This window comes from Tamandua tetradactyla, chromosome 13 (genome assembly GCF_023851605.1).
Source record: "Tamandua tetradactyla isolate mTamTet1 chromosome 13, mTamTet1.pri, whole genome shotgun sequence".
Lineage (NCBI taxonomy): Eukaryota > Metazoa > Chordata > Mammalia > Pilosa > Myrmecophagidae > Tamandua > Tamandua tetradactyla.
This window is the reverse complement of record NC_135339.1, coordinates 28,634,032-28,654,984: the sequence shown is the minus strand read 5'-3', so window position 1 is coordinate 28,654,984 and position 20,953 is coordinate 28,634,032. Positions and strand designations below refer to the sequence as shown.

The window sequence follows — 20,953 nt, the reverse complement described above, 5'->3', positions numbered from 1 at the left end:
AATTACTGGGCCATATGGTAACTATATGTTTAACTTTTTGAGGAGCTTCCAAACTGTTTTCCAAAGTTGTTGTACCCTTTCAAATCCCATTAGCAGTATATGAGGGTTCCAAATTATCCAAATATTCTTACTATTGTCTTTTTGATTCTAGCTATCCCTAGTGGATGTGAAATGATATCATGTTGTGGTTTTGTTTTGCATTTCCTAATGAAGTGTAACTTTTTATGTGCTTATTGGCCACTTGTATATCACCTTTGAAAAAAATATATGCTCAAGTCTTGCCCATTTTTTTAAAAGTTTTATTTTGAAATAGATTCAGGAAAGCTACAGAAATAACATAAACCCCATACAAAGAACTCCAACAATCCCCTGCCTCCCAAATACTCAGATCCACCAAATTTAATTTTTGCCAAACTTGCCATATTATTTTATTATCCATCCATCCATCTATCCTTTTTCTGAACACTTTAGTATAGGTTGTGTACATTATAGTCCTTGAACATTTCAAGGACTATATACACTATACATGGTATAGTGACCATGTACATTTCCTAAGCACAAGGATATTCGTTTATGTAACCACCATATATGCTGTTATCAAATTCAAGAAACTTAGCATTGATATAAAGTTTATAGTCAGTATTCCAGTTTGTTCATATGTTCCAATAATGTCCCTTTGAGCCTTTTCCTTCACTAGATCCCATCCAGGATCATTTATTTTTAAATTGTGGGAACATATTACATTTCATGCATTTGTCATTTAGATACTACAGGAAGTAAGAAGTGTAATTGCACACCAAAAACACAACAGCACTGGCGTTAATAATTACTCATGTCATTACTCTCACCAGAGATCTTTATTTGTTAATGTAGCTCTTTTTTGTTAATCTAGCTTCGCTCTATTGTCTAGTGTCCTTTCCTTTTAACTTGCAGAAATCTCTTTAACATCTGTTGCAGGGTCAGTATAGTTGTCATGAACTCCCTCGGCTTTTTTTTTTTAATCTGGCAGTGCTTTATCTCTCCGTCATTTTCAAAAGACAGTTTTGTTGATAGAGAATTCTTGGGTGGCAATTTTTTGCTTTCAGCACTGTAAATATATGTCTTCCCACAGTCTTCTTGCCTCCATTGGTCCTGATGAGTAATTGGCTCTTAATCTTATTCATGCTCTCTTGTACAGACATGTTGCTTCTTTCTTCCAGTTTTCAGGATTCTCACTTTATCTTTGGTATTTGACAGTCTGATTATTATATGCTGTGATATGGTGTGCTTAGGGTTTGGAGTTTGTTGAGTATGTTGGATGTGTATATTAATTTATTTCCTTAAATTTAGGAAGTTTCCTTCCATTGTTCTCTTCAGTATTCTCTCTGTCCCTTTCTCTTTTCCTTCTCCTCTAGAGCTCTCACAATGTGTTTATTGTTGTGCTTGAAGGTGTCCCACGGTTCCTCAGGCTCTGTTCACTTTTCTTCCTTCTTTCTGCTTCACAGACTTAATGATTTCAATTGTCTAATCTTCAAGTTCACTGATTCTTCTGCCAGCTCCAATCTGCAGTTGAACTCCTCTAGGGAATTAAAATTTTTCTTACTGTGGTGTTCAGATCTGTTGGTTCTTTTTCCATCTCCCTATTGATGCTCTGTTGGGGTTCATCTATTGTTTCCTTGATTTCTGTTAGGTGCTTGTCTGTTTTTCATTACCACTTGAGAATACTTAGGACCCTTTTATTTTCCCAAGTCTTTGGTATGGCCCAGGTCTGTTCTTCCTCATTGATGCTTTAATCTCCTTTGTCTGTGTCATCCCTTGACCCTTTTTTTAAAAATATTTTTTATTGTGAAATAAAAATCAAAACATAATAAATTTTAAAGTATATTGTAACAAGTAGTTATAGAACAGATTTCAGAGTTTGGTATGGGTTACAGTTCCACAATTTTAGGTTTTTCCTTCTAGCTGTTGTAGGACACTGGAGACAAAGAAATATCTGTATCATGATTCAACAGTCATACTCATTTGTTAAATCCTATCTTCTCTGTTAGGACTCCTCCTTCTCCTTTGATTTTTCTCCCAATCATTATGTGTATTTGGGCTATACCCATTCTAAATTTTTCACATTGGAAAAGGGTGTTGATAATATAGGATAGTGAGATGAAACTAACTGATATTCTTGGAGAAGCTGGCCCCTCTGGATTTCAGGATTTATCTGGCTTAGGAATCCATCTGGAGATTGTAGGTTTCTGAAAAGTAGCCTTAGTGTCTGAAATCTTTGTAGAATTTCAGATAAAACCCTAGGTGTTCTTTAGGATCGGCGGGAATGGTTTTGGTTGGGGGATGGCAAACACTGGTAATTGGCTATATGTAGCTGAGGCCAGCGTAAGAGTAGCCTCTAGACTCTATTTGAACTCTCTTGGCCACTGACACCTTCTTTTGTTACATTTCTTTTCCTCCTTTTGTCTGTTAATCCCATGGTGCCAGGGCCAGCCTCATCCCTGGGAGTCATATCCCACACTGCCATAGAGACTTTCAGTCCTGGATGTCATGTCCCATGTAGTGGAGAGGGTAATGATTTTCCTTGCAGAGTTGGGCTTAGAGAGAGAAGCTACATCTGAGCAAAAGGTTTTCTGGAAGTAACTCATAGGCATAACCATAGGTAGACTTAGCTTCTCTGCTACATAAATAAGCTTCACAAGAGCAAGCCTCAAGTTCAAAGGCTTAGTCTATTGACTTGGGAGTCCCTTAATGTTTGAGACAGTTTCAGGGATTTCCCTGGTGGTAAAGCTTAATAGTTCCATTTTTTTCTCCCATCTCTCAAGGGACTTTGCCAGTACTTTTAAATGATCTGCTCAACATACTCTTGGGACTTAGTGGGGTATTACATTAAGCTATACAGAATTACAAGCCCTCATTCCCATTCCAGGCTCCATGTGTTTGGGTGGTTTAAATGAGCTGATCAGGTAGGTTGAGTTCATCTATGTGTTACGGAAAATTTAGGTTTTGGAGAACCTAAACCTTTCTTCCTTCGGTATCATTCAGTAGGTGAAGTTCTAAAATATGGACAATATCATCTTTACCCTGTATTCTAATTTACTTTAGTCCTGATCCAGTCAGCTTCACTCTTATCTTTAATTAAAGCCTAATCTCTTTTTCAGTTTCTTTAACAATTATGGTATGTAGCAATGCTGACTTTCAGAGCTGCAGAACTCCAACTCTGAGTCTTAGTTGTCACACAGATAGTCAATGTGCCAGGGAAATACCAGGTTATACATATATAGCACAGCATCTCAAAACTAGAAATAACATTTACACCTCCAGACTAAATGTGACTGCTATAAGAGCTTACAATCTAGACCCCAATTTTCATTTAAGTATTTTCTAAAAGAGATCATACAATATTTGTTCTTTTGTTTCTGGCTCATTTTATACCACATCATATCCCCAAGGTTCATTCATCTCACTGCATGCCTCACAACATCTTTCCTTTCTGTAGCCATGCAATATTCCCTCATATGTATACATCACAGTTTGCCATTCTGCTTCTTAGTTAATGTATTCTTCAGTCACCTCCTTCCATTTGGCATCAGGTAGGTCCACAGACAACAAATCATGCCTCACATTATCCTCACTTAGTTGTATGATCATCAGTGCTCTCAATTTTAGACAATTTTCATTGCTCCAACAAGGAAAGTAGCCAGTAAACATACCCTCACCAAATAGTAAATCCAAAGCTCCCCTTAACTCCCTCACCCCGTTTTTAAATTGAGTTTTTGTATTTTGTGGTTAAGTTGTTAGAGTTCTTTATATATTTTCGATACTAGAACTTTATCAGCCATATGGCTTACAAATACTTTTTCTCATTCTGTGGGTTGTCTTTTCACTGGATAGTGTTCATTTGGAACACAAAAGTTTTAAATTTTGATGAAATCCATTTTATCTATTTTTTCTTTGATTGCTTTGCTCACACTTTTTATTTTTATTTGTCATCCAAAGTTATGAGTAAATTTTACCTTTTACCATGTTGAAACTTCAGTGGCTCGAGTGAAGTATCTAGAATTTTTATCTCCCTCTTTTTCCCTTCCATATGTACTGTCTGGCATATAGCACACACCAAACAAATGTTGGTTGAATTGAATGAAATTGATCATAGAGGTGGAATTGGTATATATTAAACATTGCTTGATACTGGATAGGGTTAGTAAGAACTCTCATGTATTGAGTACTCACTAAGTGCCTGGTACTTTATCATGTATTGTGTGCATGATTGTCATGTATTGAGTACATCAGCATGCTCATTGTCTCATTTAATTCTAACAACAATCCTATGAAATGGAAATATGGATCATTTCCCTTAATTTATAAAACAGACACTGAGGCTTATAGAAGCCAAGTAATTTGTCTAAAGCCACATAGGTGATTTGGGATTTGAACCTACGGTTTACATGACTTGTTCTCCTTTTAGCCACTGTGTCCCTGGTCTAGGAAAATAAGCAAAAATGTAAAGGACCCAAGGGCAAGAGAGGCAGGACCAAGAGGTGGACTGGTTGAGGGACAGTCACACACCTCGGTTATTGCTGCTAACTTTGAGACTTGTGAAACTTTGAAAGAGATGTTGTGTTAGAATCTTACAGGTTCATTTTGCAAAAATATAAGTTTTTTAAACATGAGTCAAACATTTAACTCCTTGAGCATATCCACTGCTGATATATTTTAATTTTAAGGTTACATTTTCCTTTAATCTTTTAAAGTTGTTTTTCTCCATTTTTTCTTTTTATTTACAATACTTTTACCCTCTCTGGTCTTCAGTACCCTCTGAATCCTGGCCTGGAAATTCTTCACTATTGTTATTTTTCACTTTTACACTTTCAAGCAGATAATTTTATATTTTGCCCAATCTTTCTGATTGCCTTCAGCAAGAGGGTTGCTTCAAATTACCTTTTCCATTATCATTGGGAATAAAAATTTCATGTTCTTTTAAAATAATAAACATAAGAATGTTATAATGGAATCAACGTTGAATTAACATGTCCCCATATCTTGGGCAGCAATCTAGTTTAATATTAGATTTATCTGGGGAGATATTCCAATATCCCAAAATACTGTATGCTGTGGATATCTCCACTTTTTTATTAAATGATTTTTACTTGCTTATTACATCATTTACTAGTACATAGTTTTCTTTCGTAGTAATAGCCATGGTATCTCATTGCTGTGATTGGACCAGTTGGAAGTCAGGTGCCATATCATGCTTTTCACATCCGTTAGTGCATTTCATACTATTGTCAGCATTGCCCCTCTCTGAGACTACAGGAAATTAAATAACTTGTTCTAAATTCCACAATTAATAACATTGCTTGGATTTGAATTTCACTAAAGACTAAGGATATATTGATCTTATATGAGATAGTATTTTAATCTATCTCGGTCAGGAGGGAATAATAATTCTTAATTTTCAAAACATCAAAAGCCACTTTCTGCCATAACATGCTTGGTAGTTAAGAGAATTGTTGGGTATAGTTGCCCCCCCCCACAAACCCATGATTTATTATGATTAATGGAAGTGCCCCTATAGAAAGATGCGTATGTATTCCTAAAGTTAACCAAAGCATGCAATTTGATTTTATCTCAAATGATGTGCTTGAAAGAACTGATGTTTATTATGGGCAAGGAAACATCAATTCACAGCTTATAAATATCTAGTAAGAATTCTATTTATTTATTTATTTATTTATTTGGCATGGAGAGGTCCGGGAATTGAACCCAGGTCTCTGGCATGGCAGGTGAGAATTCTGCCACTGAGCCACTGCTGCACCGCGTATTCATTTATTTTAAGCAACAAAAGATAATATGCACATTGAATAAGTATTTGAATGTCAGGTGTATCAAGCAGACTTTTGAAACAATCACATTTTCTTAGCTAGTCATTAAGAACAAGTATCTATGGAAACAACCATTACAACTCTCCATTCTAAAACATTCATAATAAAGATAGGCAATTTTTTTTTCATTTAAATCTGCACAGCCTACACACTTTTAAGTTGAGCTCCATTCCTCCTGGGTTTTAAGAAAGCTTAAATGGTGAAAAATCACCTTTTTGTTTTGTTTTGTTTTCTGTTAGGGTACGTCTATCTTTTATTGACCCCACAAGACATCGCTAAAAAGCCATACATTGAGAATCTCAGAAGGATCCTGTTTAGACACAGAAATGGTAGCAAGTTAAAAGTTTTTCAAGTAAGAACACCAAGAACCATTTATTTATTTTATTTGTAGCAAGAAGATTTAATATGCCCATTGAATACGTTTTTGGAAAGCAGGAAAATCAAACATACTTTGGAAATATTTAATTTTAGACATTCTGTTATAAATCTTGTGGGCTCAATGGGAATTGTGGGTTTTTGTTTGTTTGTTTTCCCTGAAAACTATAATTCCTTTCTTCTCTCTACCTAAGCTTCATGGAAAAGAGTTTTCATTAAGCCAAAGATCTCACAGTCATCCAGCAGTGCCTTGAACATAGTTGGTGTCCTATACTCTGTTTCTGGAATGAAAGAAGTGCCTGCCTTTTATTGCAAACATCAGAGGCATTTGTCCAGTACAGAGCTACCCAGCTGAGAGTAACTTGTTTTTAGGCAGACACATGGTGTGAAACTCTAGTAAATGAGTTTAGAATCTAAAGATGTTGATCCTTTCTGAATAAACTAATCTCATCTCCACGATAAACACCCATACCCATTTCAAATATCCATCTTATAATACTGCTTTTCTCCCATGAGGACACTTGGTACACACTTGGTGTTTTCTAGTTTAAAAATAAGGATTTTCAGACCTAGGACAAGCTAATCACCTCAGATTAGTTCTTTCTTATGAAATGTAGTAGATATTTGTGGTGACCAAATTGATGAGTACATTATTGACTTTTCAAAGGACAAATTATAAAAAAAACAAGCAGGGAACCAAAAAAACTAACATTTCAAACTGGAACGGTAGAGAACTAAGCTCATGACATCTCTTCATATGCATACTCAATGACCAGCCTTACAACCAAAATGGTAGCACCTCTGTTTCTTTGCATATCTATCCGCTGCCTCCTTCCCAGCCTCTCTGTCTCACCTGCACCTGCTGATCTAGGTTCCAGTGGAAATGTCACTTCCTCTGGGCAGTCTTTTCTCTGCCCTGCACAACTTCCTAGGCTCATTGCATCTGGGTGATCTCTTTATTTGTTCATGTCTCATAAGATGGTAAATCTTTGGGGTAAGAATCTTGTTCCTGATTATAGACAAATACCATGTCTGCATGTAGGAGGTACCCAGCATTTATTAAATTACTTTAAGGGTTTCTGGCTATTAAATGATGAGAGTTATTATAAAGATGAATTAATAAATTTTAAAGAAACCATTTTTGGTTGTATAGTTGGGTCTCTTAAAGTTAATTCAAGAAAGTTAAAAAAGTTTACTTTTGTTAGAGTTAGGAGATGCCTAGATATTTCTCAGGAGGATTGTGTGTGCGTGTAATGCATTGAGCTTCTCTGTGAAAAAATAAATTTTTACGATTTTGCTGTTAGACTTGATTAAATAGATACTGCCTTAAGTCGACTACCAATGATGAATGACATAGAGAAGGAGCCCAAAGGAACAGAACTTTCTTTAAAATATATTGATTATGAATACACAGGAGTCTAGCAATAAGAAGAAGCAAGCCTCAATATATTGTTCACTAAAGGGGAAAGTGTTCCAAATAGAAACTTCCTCTGTGATCTCTTTGTTTTAGGCAACACCCTCTAGCTCCTGTTATTGGAGTTCTCTATCCAATTATGGATGTAGACACTAATAGTGGAATTGTCTTGCCAATTTCAAGGTACTGCTAAGAGGAATTGAGACATTGGGGAGATGTGGTATTTTGATCCCTTTAGTCTGGCATTGTCTATTCTTATATAATTCTCAGTTGGCAACTGTTGAAGAGCTTTTACTCACTTCTTGTTCTTTTTTTTCTTTTTATGGGCAGGCATCCGAAATCAAACCTGGGTCTCCAGCATGGCAGGCAAGAACTCTGCCTGCAGAGCCACTAAGGCCCTCCCTCACTCACTTTTTCTTAATTCTTGCCAATGAAGAGCAGCTATTTTTACTTGGAATAATCAGGACTGGTAGAAAGAAGGGTTGGGGTGGAAACCAGGTACACCTGGCCCCTTGAAGAAAAAAAAGGGCTGCGGTAGATAAGCCTTCTAGAAGGAAGTGGGAGCATGGGGGAGGCTAGGAAACAGCTAACTCAGGGGAATCAACCACCTTCCCAGAGACTACTGCTCAACCGAAAATCCGGAAGATTCTCTGAAGTTAGTCTTTCAGGTTCCTATGTTCACAGGAAATAAAACCAAACTAACTCTTTTTCTTAATAAATGTTAGTTTTCTACAGTACCTGGGATATCTTTACCCAGTTAGCAAAAACTAGCTCCCACCAAAATTGCAAGAAAAATATAAAGGAATTTCATAGAGGAGTGTGTGACAAATATTGGGAGGATGTTGTACTGCAGAGGTGTCAGTCCTGAATTATTCCTGAGATTAATTTGGAGGAAGACTTCTATTTTATAGTTGTCGTCTTAATTTAGGCAGTGTTTGTAACATCTAGTTTCTTGTGGATGCAGAATTGTTTGTACTTAGAGAAGTTGAAAAGAATTTTGAAATTATTCATAAATTTAGCTCTGAAGAAACAAAAGTTTTTTTTTACAGCATACCTAATATAACATTGGTTAAAAATAGCAGTCTTCTAGAAATCCGAACCACTCATCTTCTATCCTACAAAATATATTATGTGCTTTAAAAGGCATTTCTTTTAAGTTTGCCAGAGCTGCTATGACATACACCACACAATGGGTTAGCTAAAACAACAAGAATCTATTGGCTCACATTTTTAAATGCTAGAGGTTCAAAATCAAGGTGTTAGCAAGGCTGTGCTTTCATTCACAGGTCTGTTGCATTCTGAGGCTGGCTTGCTGCAATCCTTGGGATTCAGTGCCTTGGATCTCTGTCTCCCATCACATCGCCATCTCTTTCTCCTCTGTTTGCTCTTCTAGTTCCCACTGACTTCTGGCTTCTTCCTGTGGCTTTCTCTGACTTACTGTGTCTATTTCCTCTCTTTATAAGGCATCCAATAAAAAGGACTAAGACCCACCCTGATTTAGTCTATCACACTCTGAAGGATTTTCAAGATTCTATTCACAAATGAGACCACACCCTGACTCACTTTAACATATTCGAGCATACTATTTACAAATGGGTTCACACCCACAGAAATAGAATTAAGAACCTGTCTTTTGTTTGGGTACGTGATTCAGTCTACCACAAGGCTATTTTGGGATATTTACAAGTGTATATTGCTGCGTGTTGAAAATTAGAGCAGTTGCAGAGAGAGCAGTGTGGATGATTAGGACTAAGGCTCAAGTCAAGTTCTCTGCTGGTGTGTAAACTGCGCTAAGTAATTTTACCTTTTTTGAGCCAGTTTATTGATGAAATAAAGTAGTTAAATTATATTTTCTCTAAGGTTCTTGTTTGTTTGTTTGTTTGCATGGGCAGGCTCTAAAGTTCTTTTCAGTTCTGTAATCCTTTGATTTTCTTAAATGAAAAACAGATTAATTCTATAGTATATAAAATAACAATATATTTGAGTTATTGCAAAATGAAATATCAAATCATGTAATTCAATAGTCATGATTCCTTGTGGGGAAAACGTAGTTTGAAGTGACAAAGACAGGTTCAGAATACTAGCACTACAAGGCAAGGTTTCATGATTTCTGATCTTTCTCTCAAAAAGAATCTTATATACACTTTCACCTAAATAAGGAAAGTAAAAGAATGAGAATGCCTTTTTTTTTTTAGTTTTTATTCATAAAACAACGTACAAGAACATGCATTCTTAATATACAAACATTCCATACATGGCGTGCAATCATTGACTCACGATGCCATCACATAATTGTATATTCATCACCATGATAATTTTTTAAAACATTTCATAAAAAGAAATTAAAAAAAAGAAAAAACTCATATATACCATGCTCCTTACTCCTCCCTCTCATTGACCACTAGTATTTCCATATATCCAATATATGTATTTTTCATTTTAACATTTGTTCCCTCATTATTTATTTATTTTTAATTCACATGTTTTCATAGGACACAAGGTTTTCACAATCACACAGTCACACTGCAAAAGCTCTATCATACAGTCATCTTTAAGAAACATGGCTACTGGAGCACAGCTCTACAGTTTCAGGCACTCCCCTTTAGTCTAATACACCTTAAACTAAAAAGGGGTTATCTATATAATGCATAAGAATAAACTCTAGGATAACTTCTCGACTCAGAAATCTCTCAGTCACTGCCACTTTATTTTGTCTCATGAGAATCACTCTCTTGACTCCAGTCTCTCTGCTTGTAATTTCTGATTATTCTCTCCATCACAGTTTGTTGTCACTTAAGCCCTGAGTTGAGATCATCAAATCACTAAGTATAGATTTGGAACACGTGGTCACAACCAATAACGTTATCAATATGTTGAGACAAGTTCACATTTTCATGGTGTAGCATTAGTTAGATATTTGGAGCTCATGTTAGCTCTGGTCACTCATCTCTAGCTGGGATGAACTTAGGCTTTATTAATTAACTAATTTTACAGAGTAGCACACACAGACTTTCAGCTTTGCTTATGCTGCCAAATGTCATGTTGTGTGACTTCATGTGTATCCCATGTGATAAAAATGTCTGTCCACAGGGTTCTCAATGTGGATATTCAACACACCTCACTTTCTTTGAGTCTGATTTTATTTTATATATTGAGGCAAACATATGAGTCATACAACTAGTGGATTGACTCACAGTTTACCAGTTGGTCCTAAAGTACTCATGGTCACTATTAAAAATTGAGCAATCTGAAAAAAGAAAAGTTGATGCCTTTTAAAAATTATACTCAAGTATTTAAGAAGAGAGAGATGATCTATAATTGAAATACCAAGCACTTTAAGAAATGTAGGGCTATATGGATAATTTCATGTGTAAATTATAAAACTATTTTAATATTTAGTAACATAGGTTATTACTATAGCATTGTAGATATTTGTAAGAACTTTCTACTTAATATTTTGAGAACATTCACAGTTTCCATAGCCGATCAAATAGTATTTAAGTTAGTGTTTAATATTTAGATTTTAAGAACTTTGCTATCTGAATTTGTAGATATTTTTCCTTGTTGCGTTAAATTTTTTTTTCCATGGGGAGGCACCTGGAAACGAACCCAGGTGTTGCCTTAATTTTAAATTGGTTTATGAAACTTACTGTGCAAGTTAACAATGGATACTTTATTTAGATATGCCTATGGCTAAGCTAAGACATCCATTTTTGGTGGTTCTGAGCGTATCGTTTATTTTTTTAGATAAAAAAATTGAAAGAGCTAAATGGCTTTAGCCTCTTTAGAGTCTTGCACCCATTTTCAAACCTTGTTGTATTTGATCTGATTTTCTACCCATTTCATTTCATGGTTGCTTCATTCCTCACAGAGAGGTCCTTGAAATGATGTGGGTGTAAGTGTGTTTGAAGTTGTGCTGGTGGATGTAGTTACATCAAAATCCATTGGCTTTCTTATTTGTTTTAGGAAGAGTTGAGAATACCACACCCAATGTTTTTTTTTCTTAAATGAATTTATTAAAAATGTTTGGGGTGGGATAAGTGGGGGAGAGTAGTTTAAAAGTGGGAAAACACTGCATGTTTGACTTCCCGTTCCAATAAAGAAAGCATGCTTTTGTGGCCAACTGAAAGCCTAGGAATCAAGAGTGATGAAATGCAGGCCTTCCGGCCCTCACTCTTTTCCCAATTCCTGGTTGTGGGAATCTGTTCTGAATCCAACTGCAAGTGGAAAACCCATCCTTGGCTGAACAGAACGGGAGGCCCTACTGCCAATCCCCCAAATGTGCTGCTGCAACTTTGGCCCTGAGAGACTGGAGCTGGAGCTAGCTGTCTTTCCAAGACCTGTGCAGCTGTCAAGGTGGCTGTGACGGAATTGTGACCCGACTCTGCGTTGCATTTTTGGCGGTGACCTTGAGCCTGTTAGTTTACCGCAACTGCTCCGTTTCTGCTGCCGTCGCAGTTGCAACGCCAGGGAGCCAGAAGGAAGGAGACTCTGGTTCTGCCTTTCTCAGTGTCTGGCAGGTGCCAACTATGGTGTCTAGCTCTCCAAGTGAGAGCCTTCCACTCACTGGGTGTGGGAGCCGTCCAGGTGTGGAGCGGGGAACTGCTAGTTCCAGCCCTGGCTCTAGTCCCATTCCCTGGGAAATGATGGTTCTGTCTGACCGCCAGCCCAGGGCGCAAGCGGACTCCACGTGGGGACCTGCTTGGCAGCTCTGCAGAGGGACGCTCAGTGACAGTTGATGATCTTGGGGAAGAGATAAACGAAAGGTTCCCTTTTTGTTCCAAAGGTGAGAGTCTGTCTGTCTTGTGATAGGAAATGAAGGTCATCAAAAATGCCTGAGCAAGAGAGAGAAATCCTTTCTCTCGAGCCACTCAGAGTGGCAAGTGTATTTTGAAAATGCCTCCCGCTCTCCTTGTCCTCATCCTGTCCTTTTCCTTGTAAGTGGATTTATTATTATTTTTTAATCCGCCTTTGTCATTGGACATTTATTGACAGTAATCAAATCGCTGTGTTTCTGGGCAAAGCGCCTGCTGCAGAGAGGTGTGGTTCCCGAGGAATGAGACACGCAGCCCAACAGCTGAGCCTACACTGTCCTCACATAACCTCTCTGCCTTAAATATCGCCAATATTTAGCCTTGCCTTATAAAGTAAAAATGCACAATACCTTCCAGAGTTTAAGCAAGCCCAAATGCCCCCTTAAGCTCAGTTATATCTCCTGTACGTTGGAGTCAGAGCAGCGCACCCCTCCCCCAACGCAGACTTGCCCTCGGAGCCGCGAAGAGGTTACTAATCAGGGAGACTCCGCCATCGATCCGATTGTGGAGACCTGGGGGATTTGTATGCATTGTTTTTGCTGAAGCCTCCTGTGATTTCGGCGCGACCAGATCCTCTGCAGCGAACTCCATGTCGCAGCTTGTGGCTGCCTGTGTCCTGTGGTGAGAGTGGAGCCGCACAGGAGATCCTTTGTCTAGGAAGGGCTAGGCAGAGAAGATCACTTTGGAGTTGCTAAGCTCTGCATTGCCATTGGCTGCACTCTTTGTGGGGCTGTTTTTGCAAAAGGCATGCCCAGCACGTCTACAGTGCTGGCAGGCCAGGGCTGCCTTTAAACACCATGATAATAATACCAAAAAGCAGTTTGCAGAACTGTTCCACTGTAGAGGCTTCCTCTGCAGAAGCAAGCAAGATGGCTACCTCGTGGGCTTCGCTGTGAAGAATGCAGAGGCTAATTAAGACAGACTTTAAGGGGAAAACAGGGTATTTCCCTACTTCGTCTTTGTGCAAGGCTTTTTTTTCAGTGATTTTTAAGTATACATTTTACATAAGCTCATTAGGTTCTGCCTAGCAAACATGTTGATGATTTAAAATGGAATAAGTAGTTTTACAGGGAAATAGCCAAAAATTTAGAGGGGTGGGAGCTAATTTTTTTTTAAGCGGAGGCTCATCCTGCAATTTGATTTTTTTTAGGTTATAAAGGAAAACAAGAGGCCCCAGAGGGAAAAGAAGCCCAAAGTTTTAAAGGTAATCAGCTATTGATTAAATAATATTTAATTTTTTTCCATTTCATATAGTATTTTTGCTGTCACTTGGGGGTAAATTTGGAGTACAGTGGATGTGAATTTTCCCAGATTTTTCAGTTGATAAATGCATTTTCACTCAACTAAAGTGTTTTTTCTCTCTCTCTTTCTCTCTCTTTTTTGATCTGCTGCATAATGTGCATATTAGCATCCTTTATTTTCAACTCCACACAAGTCTGCAGAAGGAAAAGTTTATATGCAAAGTGTTGTGAATAAAATTTGTTTTTCTTTGTTGCTCCTTTTGTAGCATCTGCATTTGTGGTGTTGCAATAGTGTGTAAACTTAAGCTCTTTAAGAGAAAGGCACTATTTGAAGTTGACAGCTATGGTCCATTGTGATTTTAATAGACCTTTCATTAGATACTATTTTTAAATGTGTGATTTTTTTTTTCCAAAAAGAAAAGGACCTTAGAGCTTTTAGTTCAATTTAAAATGTGAAAGTGGTTGAGATCTTACTGCCCAATTATAATTGCTTTTCCCAAGTCATCATTAAAGCATCTTTCATTCTGGGATTCATAGAGCTCTAGGAATATGCATGTTTTTGTTATTTTCTGTAGTTTGCCTAGAGAGTATTTAGTAGTAACCTAATTCAATTATAAACTAGCACTGTGCTATGAGCTTTGTACAGTATTCATAAGGGTTAATTTAAAAGCATATGGCATCACAAAAAGTTTGAGGCTAGCTTTACTCTAGCAAAGAGGTGCTTAATATATTAAAGGCTCTAAGTGGTATATTTCTATTATAAATGAAAACAACCTGAACATACAACCATTTTTTAATTCAAGAAGACTTACTAAGCAATAAAACCATTGCTATTTAAAATTATATTGTGTATATTTGGTTTAACGTATTTTAACCTAATCATAGCTTTTCTTTTGTGAATTAAGTTCTAGCACTCAAAGAGAAACAACATATGGAACTATAGATGTGGCAAAAATTTTATGTCATTTGTTTCCCCAAGTGAAAATGTTGTTGATATGGAGAACCAAACCTTGCCTTGCTTTCTAGTTTGTCTGGCCACCTTGAGTTTCTGTTTCCTGTGTGTACATAGCTTTGTCATGTGCATTTTTCATCAACCAAGAATGTATTTAATATTTACCACACAGGCAGCAACGTGCTAGGACTGTGAAATGAATGAAATTGCTTGGTACAAATTCTCACTGGGCCAGAGCAAATAGAATAGTAGTTATTTTCAAGAGAAATTAAATCTTCTGTTTTTCTTTTGCATATTAATCTCTTTTACTTCCTTCCTGCTCCTCCCTCAACTATAGAAGTTTATCGTTAAAAGCCCTACTTGTATTTCTTAATCTCTTTCCACACTTTCTGTGTTGGGTATTATCCATCTCAAGCATTTTGAGGCTTAAATTCTTCTAAAAAAATAGTTTTGGTCCTGCAGTTATAGACAGCTCTCAAATTTAGAAGGGGGTTGCTGGGTGGCAGGAGAAAGGTATAGCTTACTTGGAGAAACTAATATACATTAAATTAAACCTGTTAGCTAAAGTTTCTGCCTTTGCTAGGAAGTAGAACTGGGTTTGGGGGGTGCTGTTTAATTTCTGTGTTTATTTTGTTAGTCTGTGGGTGTCCTGTCACCTAAAATAGATTTCAGAAGTAAATATACAGTGTGCTCCCTTCTGGAATCATGGTGGTGGACTCTGGATTTTTTTTAAAAATAAGTGTCTGTGGGTGGCTAAATTTCATCTGCCATAGCAAGCAGAATTGAATTGTTGCTCACTTTCCTCTATAGTTAGTAGTCGTGGTCAAGAGTAGGGAACTACTCTAAGAGGGAATTTTTTTTTTCCTGATTTTGAAATTTTTAAGTGTTTAATTTTTAATTTTGGTTAGCATAATATTTTTGTTTTTCTCAAATAAAACCTTTGTTTCTCTGCTCCAAAGTAGAAATGCGAAGAACCTCAGAGTTTAATGTATATAAAATTTAGCCAGAGAATATTATATAGCCCTAAAGGAAATGCTAAGAAGACTCAAACCTTATTTTGGGAGGGAGGGTAGGTGATGGGTAGAACTTTCAGTTTGAAGTTTTATGGGTAAGGGCTTAACTATTCCAGATGGCTGCTGCCCAGGGGACCTGAGATGTGAGTCCCACAGGTTGCAACTTTGTCGCCTTTCATAATTCTCCGTCTTTGCTTTAGGGCATTGTGCCAGAAATCTAGTCTGCTTCCTTTGATTCTGACCTCACAGTTCTTCAAATCCTCTGGGTCCCTTGCTTTTTTGTCAGATGTGATATTACAGGTTTCATACCTGACTCTTCATCTGTTAGAAAGTTGGGGAGATGAAGAGCTTGACTAAGGAAACTGGGCATAGAATTTAAGCTTGGTCTATGCTACTTTGATCCTGATGACTAAATGCTGAATCCATTTGTGTGGCTGAAGTTGCCTGTATGTCTCACACTGCTCCTTTTTAAGAAAACAACAACAAAATAAACCACACAGCTATATTTATGTTCATTCCATTGTAATTCAGGTTTCAAAACTATAAAGAATGTTGTGAAATCCCTGACTAGAGTCTTCCCAGACCTGAAATTGATGTCTCTGTCCAAAGCACTCTCATAGCCAGAATGAATACCAAATCACAGGGGGGTATGCTCAGCACAAACCCCTACCCACTGGCGCCAGAGAATCAGCTTCCTACTCAAGCCCTATTGATAATCACTAGAGTTATTTTCAAATATAGATGACATCAAATATAGATGAACTGTGTCATAATTGTTTCTTGACTCTTTGCTAAGGTAGAGAGGTATGGACATTCACAGAGTCATAGATTGGTTGGAAATCTAGTTATCTCAACATAAATGTTATTTACTTTCAGTCCTCGGTTCATGAATTTGGGATTTGTGAGTAACATGGCTTGCAATTCTTGTGGAAAGCATTTAGGTAAATAAGCTCTGCTTTTTGTGGGATAGCTGAATATATATCCTTGGAGAAAGTCAGTTTTAAGGCAATGTTTTTTTGGTTAGGTTTTTCGTCAGAGTCCCTGCAGATCAGACAGCACAGTCAGTTGGAGTTATTGAACAGAAATTAATAAAGGGATTATTTTTTAAAGTGAGGGCAGGATAAAGGAAAACCAACTAGGGATGGTGATGTCCTCAGCATTGAGCTCCTACTACTTCTAGACCTCAAAGGGTAAAAGGGTGGGAGCAGGGGCTTTTGCTGTGATATCTGGGTAGAAGGATGTTCAGCAGGGAGAAGGCCATGGGGGGGGGGAGCAGGTTGATAAATAGCCTATCCTCCAGTCTTCTGTTGTTTTCATTAGTTAATCCCCATTAGAAGTCAGGGAAAAAGGTTAACCCACTGAGAAATACATCCAGGTCAGCTCTTGAGCATGTTCATGTTCAAGGGGTAGAAGGTGGAGTGTGGACCTGGAGGGGCAAACAAAACATATGTGGCCTCATCAGTGACCATAGGGCGGATGGGATAGTATGATAGTGCCAATATAGCACAAGAAGCGTGGCTACGTAAAAGGTAACAGGGAGGCTGCAAGAATGTATGTAAGAACTGTTTTCCTATCTTTGCTAATCATCTGTAAACTAAAATCATTTCAAGTTGAAAAGTATTGACATCCCTGAGAAGTGGACCACATTTATATATTCTGTGATCAGATGTTTGTTCTTGTCTGGCAAGGGACATTTTTGATCTATTTGGTTATAAAATATCATCAAAGTAGTATTAGGAGAACTGGGTGAACACAACGACATGATTTTCCTGCTAGCTTCTGCACTGGGAGCCCTACTCTTCAGTGTTTACTTCCTTCCTTGATGATACTGATAAAGGGGAAGAATAAATGGTGGTAGGGGCCACAGAGGTGGAGTGGGGATATAATACATATATCTCACTAAGTGAGAAAGACAGGACATTTGCATATAGCTATACTTACGTGTGTTTTTGAAACTTGTTTTAAAAGGAGAATCAAATCATAAATGAATCACATTTGTGCCTGGTCTTGATTTGAGTGGCATAGTGACATTCACAATGTTTAGTTCCCATTGCCTGATGTAAAGTAAATGCTAAGTAAGTGTTTCTTCCTAAACAACATTTTTCTTACCATTTGATACCTATTTTTCAAACACTTGCTAAGCACCGGGACTACACTGGTATCCAAGACTGATATGATGCCTGCTCTTAAGTAGCTTAAAGGCAGCTGAGGAAAGAAAGACAGGCAAAAAATTAAGAACAAATGAATAAATTACAAACTGTGAAAAATGCTGAGGAAAGAAAGACAGGCAAAAAATTAAGAACAAATGAATAAATTACAAACTGAAAAATGCTTTGAAGGAAATAAGAAAAGTCTCAAAGATATCTTTGAGAACTGTTCCCTGTATCTGTACATTGTTATAAATACTAATGATAGTTTAAAAGTACCAAAGCAGATAGTTACCTTGTTTACTTTTAAATCCATTAAGCTACAAGAAAGAAAGATAACAGAGTTGCTAAGGATTTTTCTCTGCACTCTTATCTACAACTCTGTTTCAGTTAGTAAAAGAGATCATTGGTACAATGATAAAGTTTTCTTAACTCTGGTTTTAATGTAGCATTCTATGACTTGTAGCAACAAGTTGCAAATTTAGGTGATAGATCCAATACTAAATTTGAACATTGTTCAGGAAAAACATGCCATTTTGATAGATTCCTTTATAGCCTGGGAAATTAATCCCAGACTTTTGGATATAGTAAACTAGTGGGGGGTGGGGGGAGAGATGGAGAGTAAGGGGAGATGAGAGTATTCACAAAGAAATACAGCTTTTTACAACCATGAAAGTTGGAAGAAAAACTCAGAATATAAATTGGTCATAAAATTCAATAATTTAGTCTTATGATTCAATTCCTTATTTTCCTCCTTAAACCGTAAACTAGCAAAAACTTTGCCAAAGATATGTACTGATCCATCAGTGTTCACACAATCAAAGCCACAGGTGGGGCTTCCGGTTTGCATAACCAGTAGTTACAACACAGCGTTTTGAGACTGATTTCAGGGCAGGGGTCTCAGTAAATCAGTTCACACACACTCATTCCTTTATCATTGCGGCACATACATTTCCAGCGACTAAACACTCATGTCCATTCTGTGACTTCTAGGAATGATCCCATCAGAGAATCAGACTGAATAAAAGCCAAGTGTGGGGTTGGATGAGTTTGCAGAAATTTTCATTCAGACTACTAAAAATGTCTGTTGATTTCTTCTAATCTGCAAAAGAGCATATGCCTTGTGTCTTGAATACTGATGTTCATTTGATACTGTGCTTGTGTTTTGATAGTGCTGAATTCATAAGGCAATTTTCTGAGGTTATAACTCTCTTACTGTATAGCTCTCCATATACAGACTAGAATATATTCTCAAGGGTCGGAAGAAGCAAGCCCAATAACTGATAATGAATTTAAATTTTTGTTAAATTTTTTTGGTATTGACCTTAATTCACTTTCGAGTTAGGCTTAATTTAGTAATGGAAAATACTTTTTGGTACCCAAAAGATGTCACTTATTTTTATGTTTTTTAAAGGCTTGATAGCATGATTTTCCCACCACGGTGGCCTATGCAAGAGAATGAAGATGTATCTTTTTTTTTTTTTAATCTGTTTTGATGCATCATAGTTTTAAATATCTTTTATTCATTTTGAACTAAAAATCAGACTTTATGCATGTGTAAAAAAAAATTACGGATGAGAGAGCTGTTACAATTTTGATCATCTATGTTTAAAATTTAGTAGTGTTATGTGAATTTGATTAATGCTTATGGTCCTTTTAGAATTCTAGGGAACCAGACATTAACAATAAACTTATTTATTTTAGGAACTAAGTTATTTAAACTGAAACATTTTAAATAACTACGTTAGTTAATTTGAATATTATTATATTATGTACCTGTATGTAGACATTTCTATATAAAACTTTAATTATGTTGTACACTTGTACTCATACCCCACCATCATAGGCTTGCTGTGCAATTGAATGATTATTTAAATATAGAAAGTGCTTAGGACAACTTGGTACATAGTGATTTCAACAAGTGAAAATATTTTTATTTTTATATATTATATAAGTATATATATATTTTGGTGACAAAACATAGCAACATGCAAACACAAACATTCTTAACATATGAACATTCCACTCTTGATATATAATCAATGACTCATAATATCATCACATAGTTGTATATTCATCACCTTGTTCATTTCTTAGAACAGTTGCATCACTCCAGAAACAGAAATAAAAAGAGAGCAGGCAACAGTGGCTCAGTGGCACAGTTCTTGCCTGCCATGCCAGAGACCTGGGTTCAGTTCCTGGTGCTGCCCATGTAAAAAAAGTGAGAGAGAGAGAGAGAGAGAGAGAAGATTCATACATATCATACCCCTAACCCCTCCCTCTCATTGACCGCTAGTATTTCCATCTACCTAATATATTTTAACCTCTGTTTCCCCCCTTTTTTTCTATACCCCTTACCACTCCCTTTCATTGATCACTAGTATTTCAGTCTACTCAATTTATTTTAACATTTGTTCCTCCTATTAATTATTTTTAATTCATATGTTTTACTCATCTGTCCATTTTGTAGATAAGAGGAGCATCAGACAATGAGGTTTTCACAATCACACAGTCACATTGTGAAAGCTGTATCATTATACAATCATCAAGAAACACGGCTACTGGAACACAGCTCTATAGTTTATGCACTTCCCTCTAACCTCTCTAATACACCTTAAACTAAAAAGGGGATATCTATATAATGCGTAAGAATAACCTGCAGGATAACCTCTCAACTTGGTTTGAAATCTGTCAGCCACTGACACTTTATTTTGTCTCATTTCTCTCTTCCCCTTTTTGGTCTAGAAGGTTTTCTCAATCACTTGATGCTGAGTCCCAGCTCATGCTAGGATTTCTGTCCCACATTGCCAGGGAGGTTTATACCCCTGGGAGTCATGTCCCATGTAGAGAGTGGGGAGGGCAGTGAGTTTGCTTGCCCTATTGGCTGAGAGAGAGAGGCCTCATCTGAGCAACAAAAGAAGTTCTTTGGGGGGTGACTCTTAGGCCTAATTTTAAGTAGGCTTAGCCTATCCTTTGTGGGGATGAGTTTCATATGAACAAATCCCAAGATTGAGGGCTCAGCCTACTGATGTGGTTGTCCCCGCTGCTTGTGAGAAATATCAGGCCTTCTCCAAATGGGGAAGTTGAATTTTCCTCCTTTCTCCCCATTCCCCAAAGAGGACTTTGCAAATATTTC

The 20,953-nt window shown here is 37.1% G+C and overlaps 1 protein-coding gene across 5 annotated transcripts in view; it reads left to right on the top strand.

Moving 5' to 3' along the window:
• TET1 (tet methylcytosine dioxygenase 1) overlaps positions 1-20,953 on the top strand; it is a 159,544-nt gene that overhangs the window by 26,898 nt on the left and 111,693 nt on the right. For 3 of the 5 annotated variants that reach the window (XM_077125090.1, XM_077125088.1, XM_077125089.1), the window contains exon 3: positions 13,615-13,668. In XM_077125090.1, the coding sequence (XP_076981205.1) occupies positions 13,615-13,668 (54 nt within the window). Of the gene's footprint in view, positions 1-12,844; positions 13,086-13,125; positions 13,405-13,614; positions 13,669-20,953 lie in introns of those variants that run through there. The other 2 variants (XM_077125092.1, XM_077125091.1) reach the window with 2 other exon arrangements.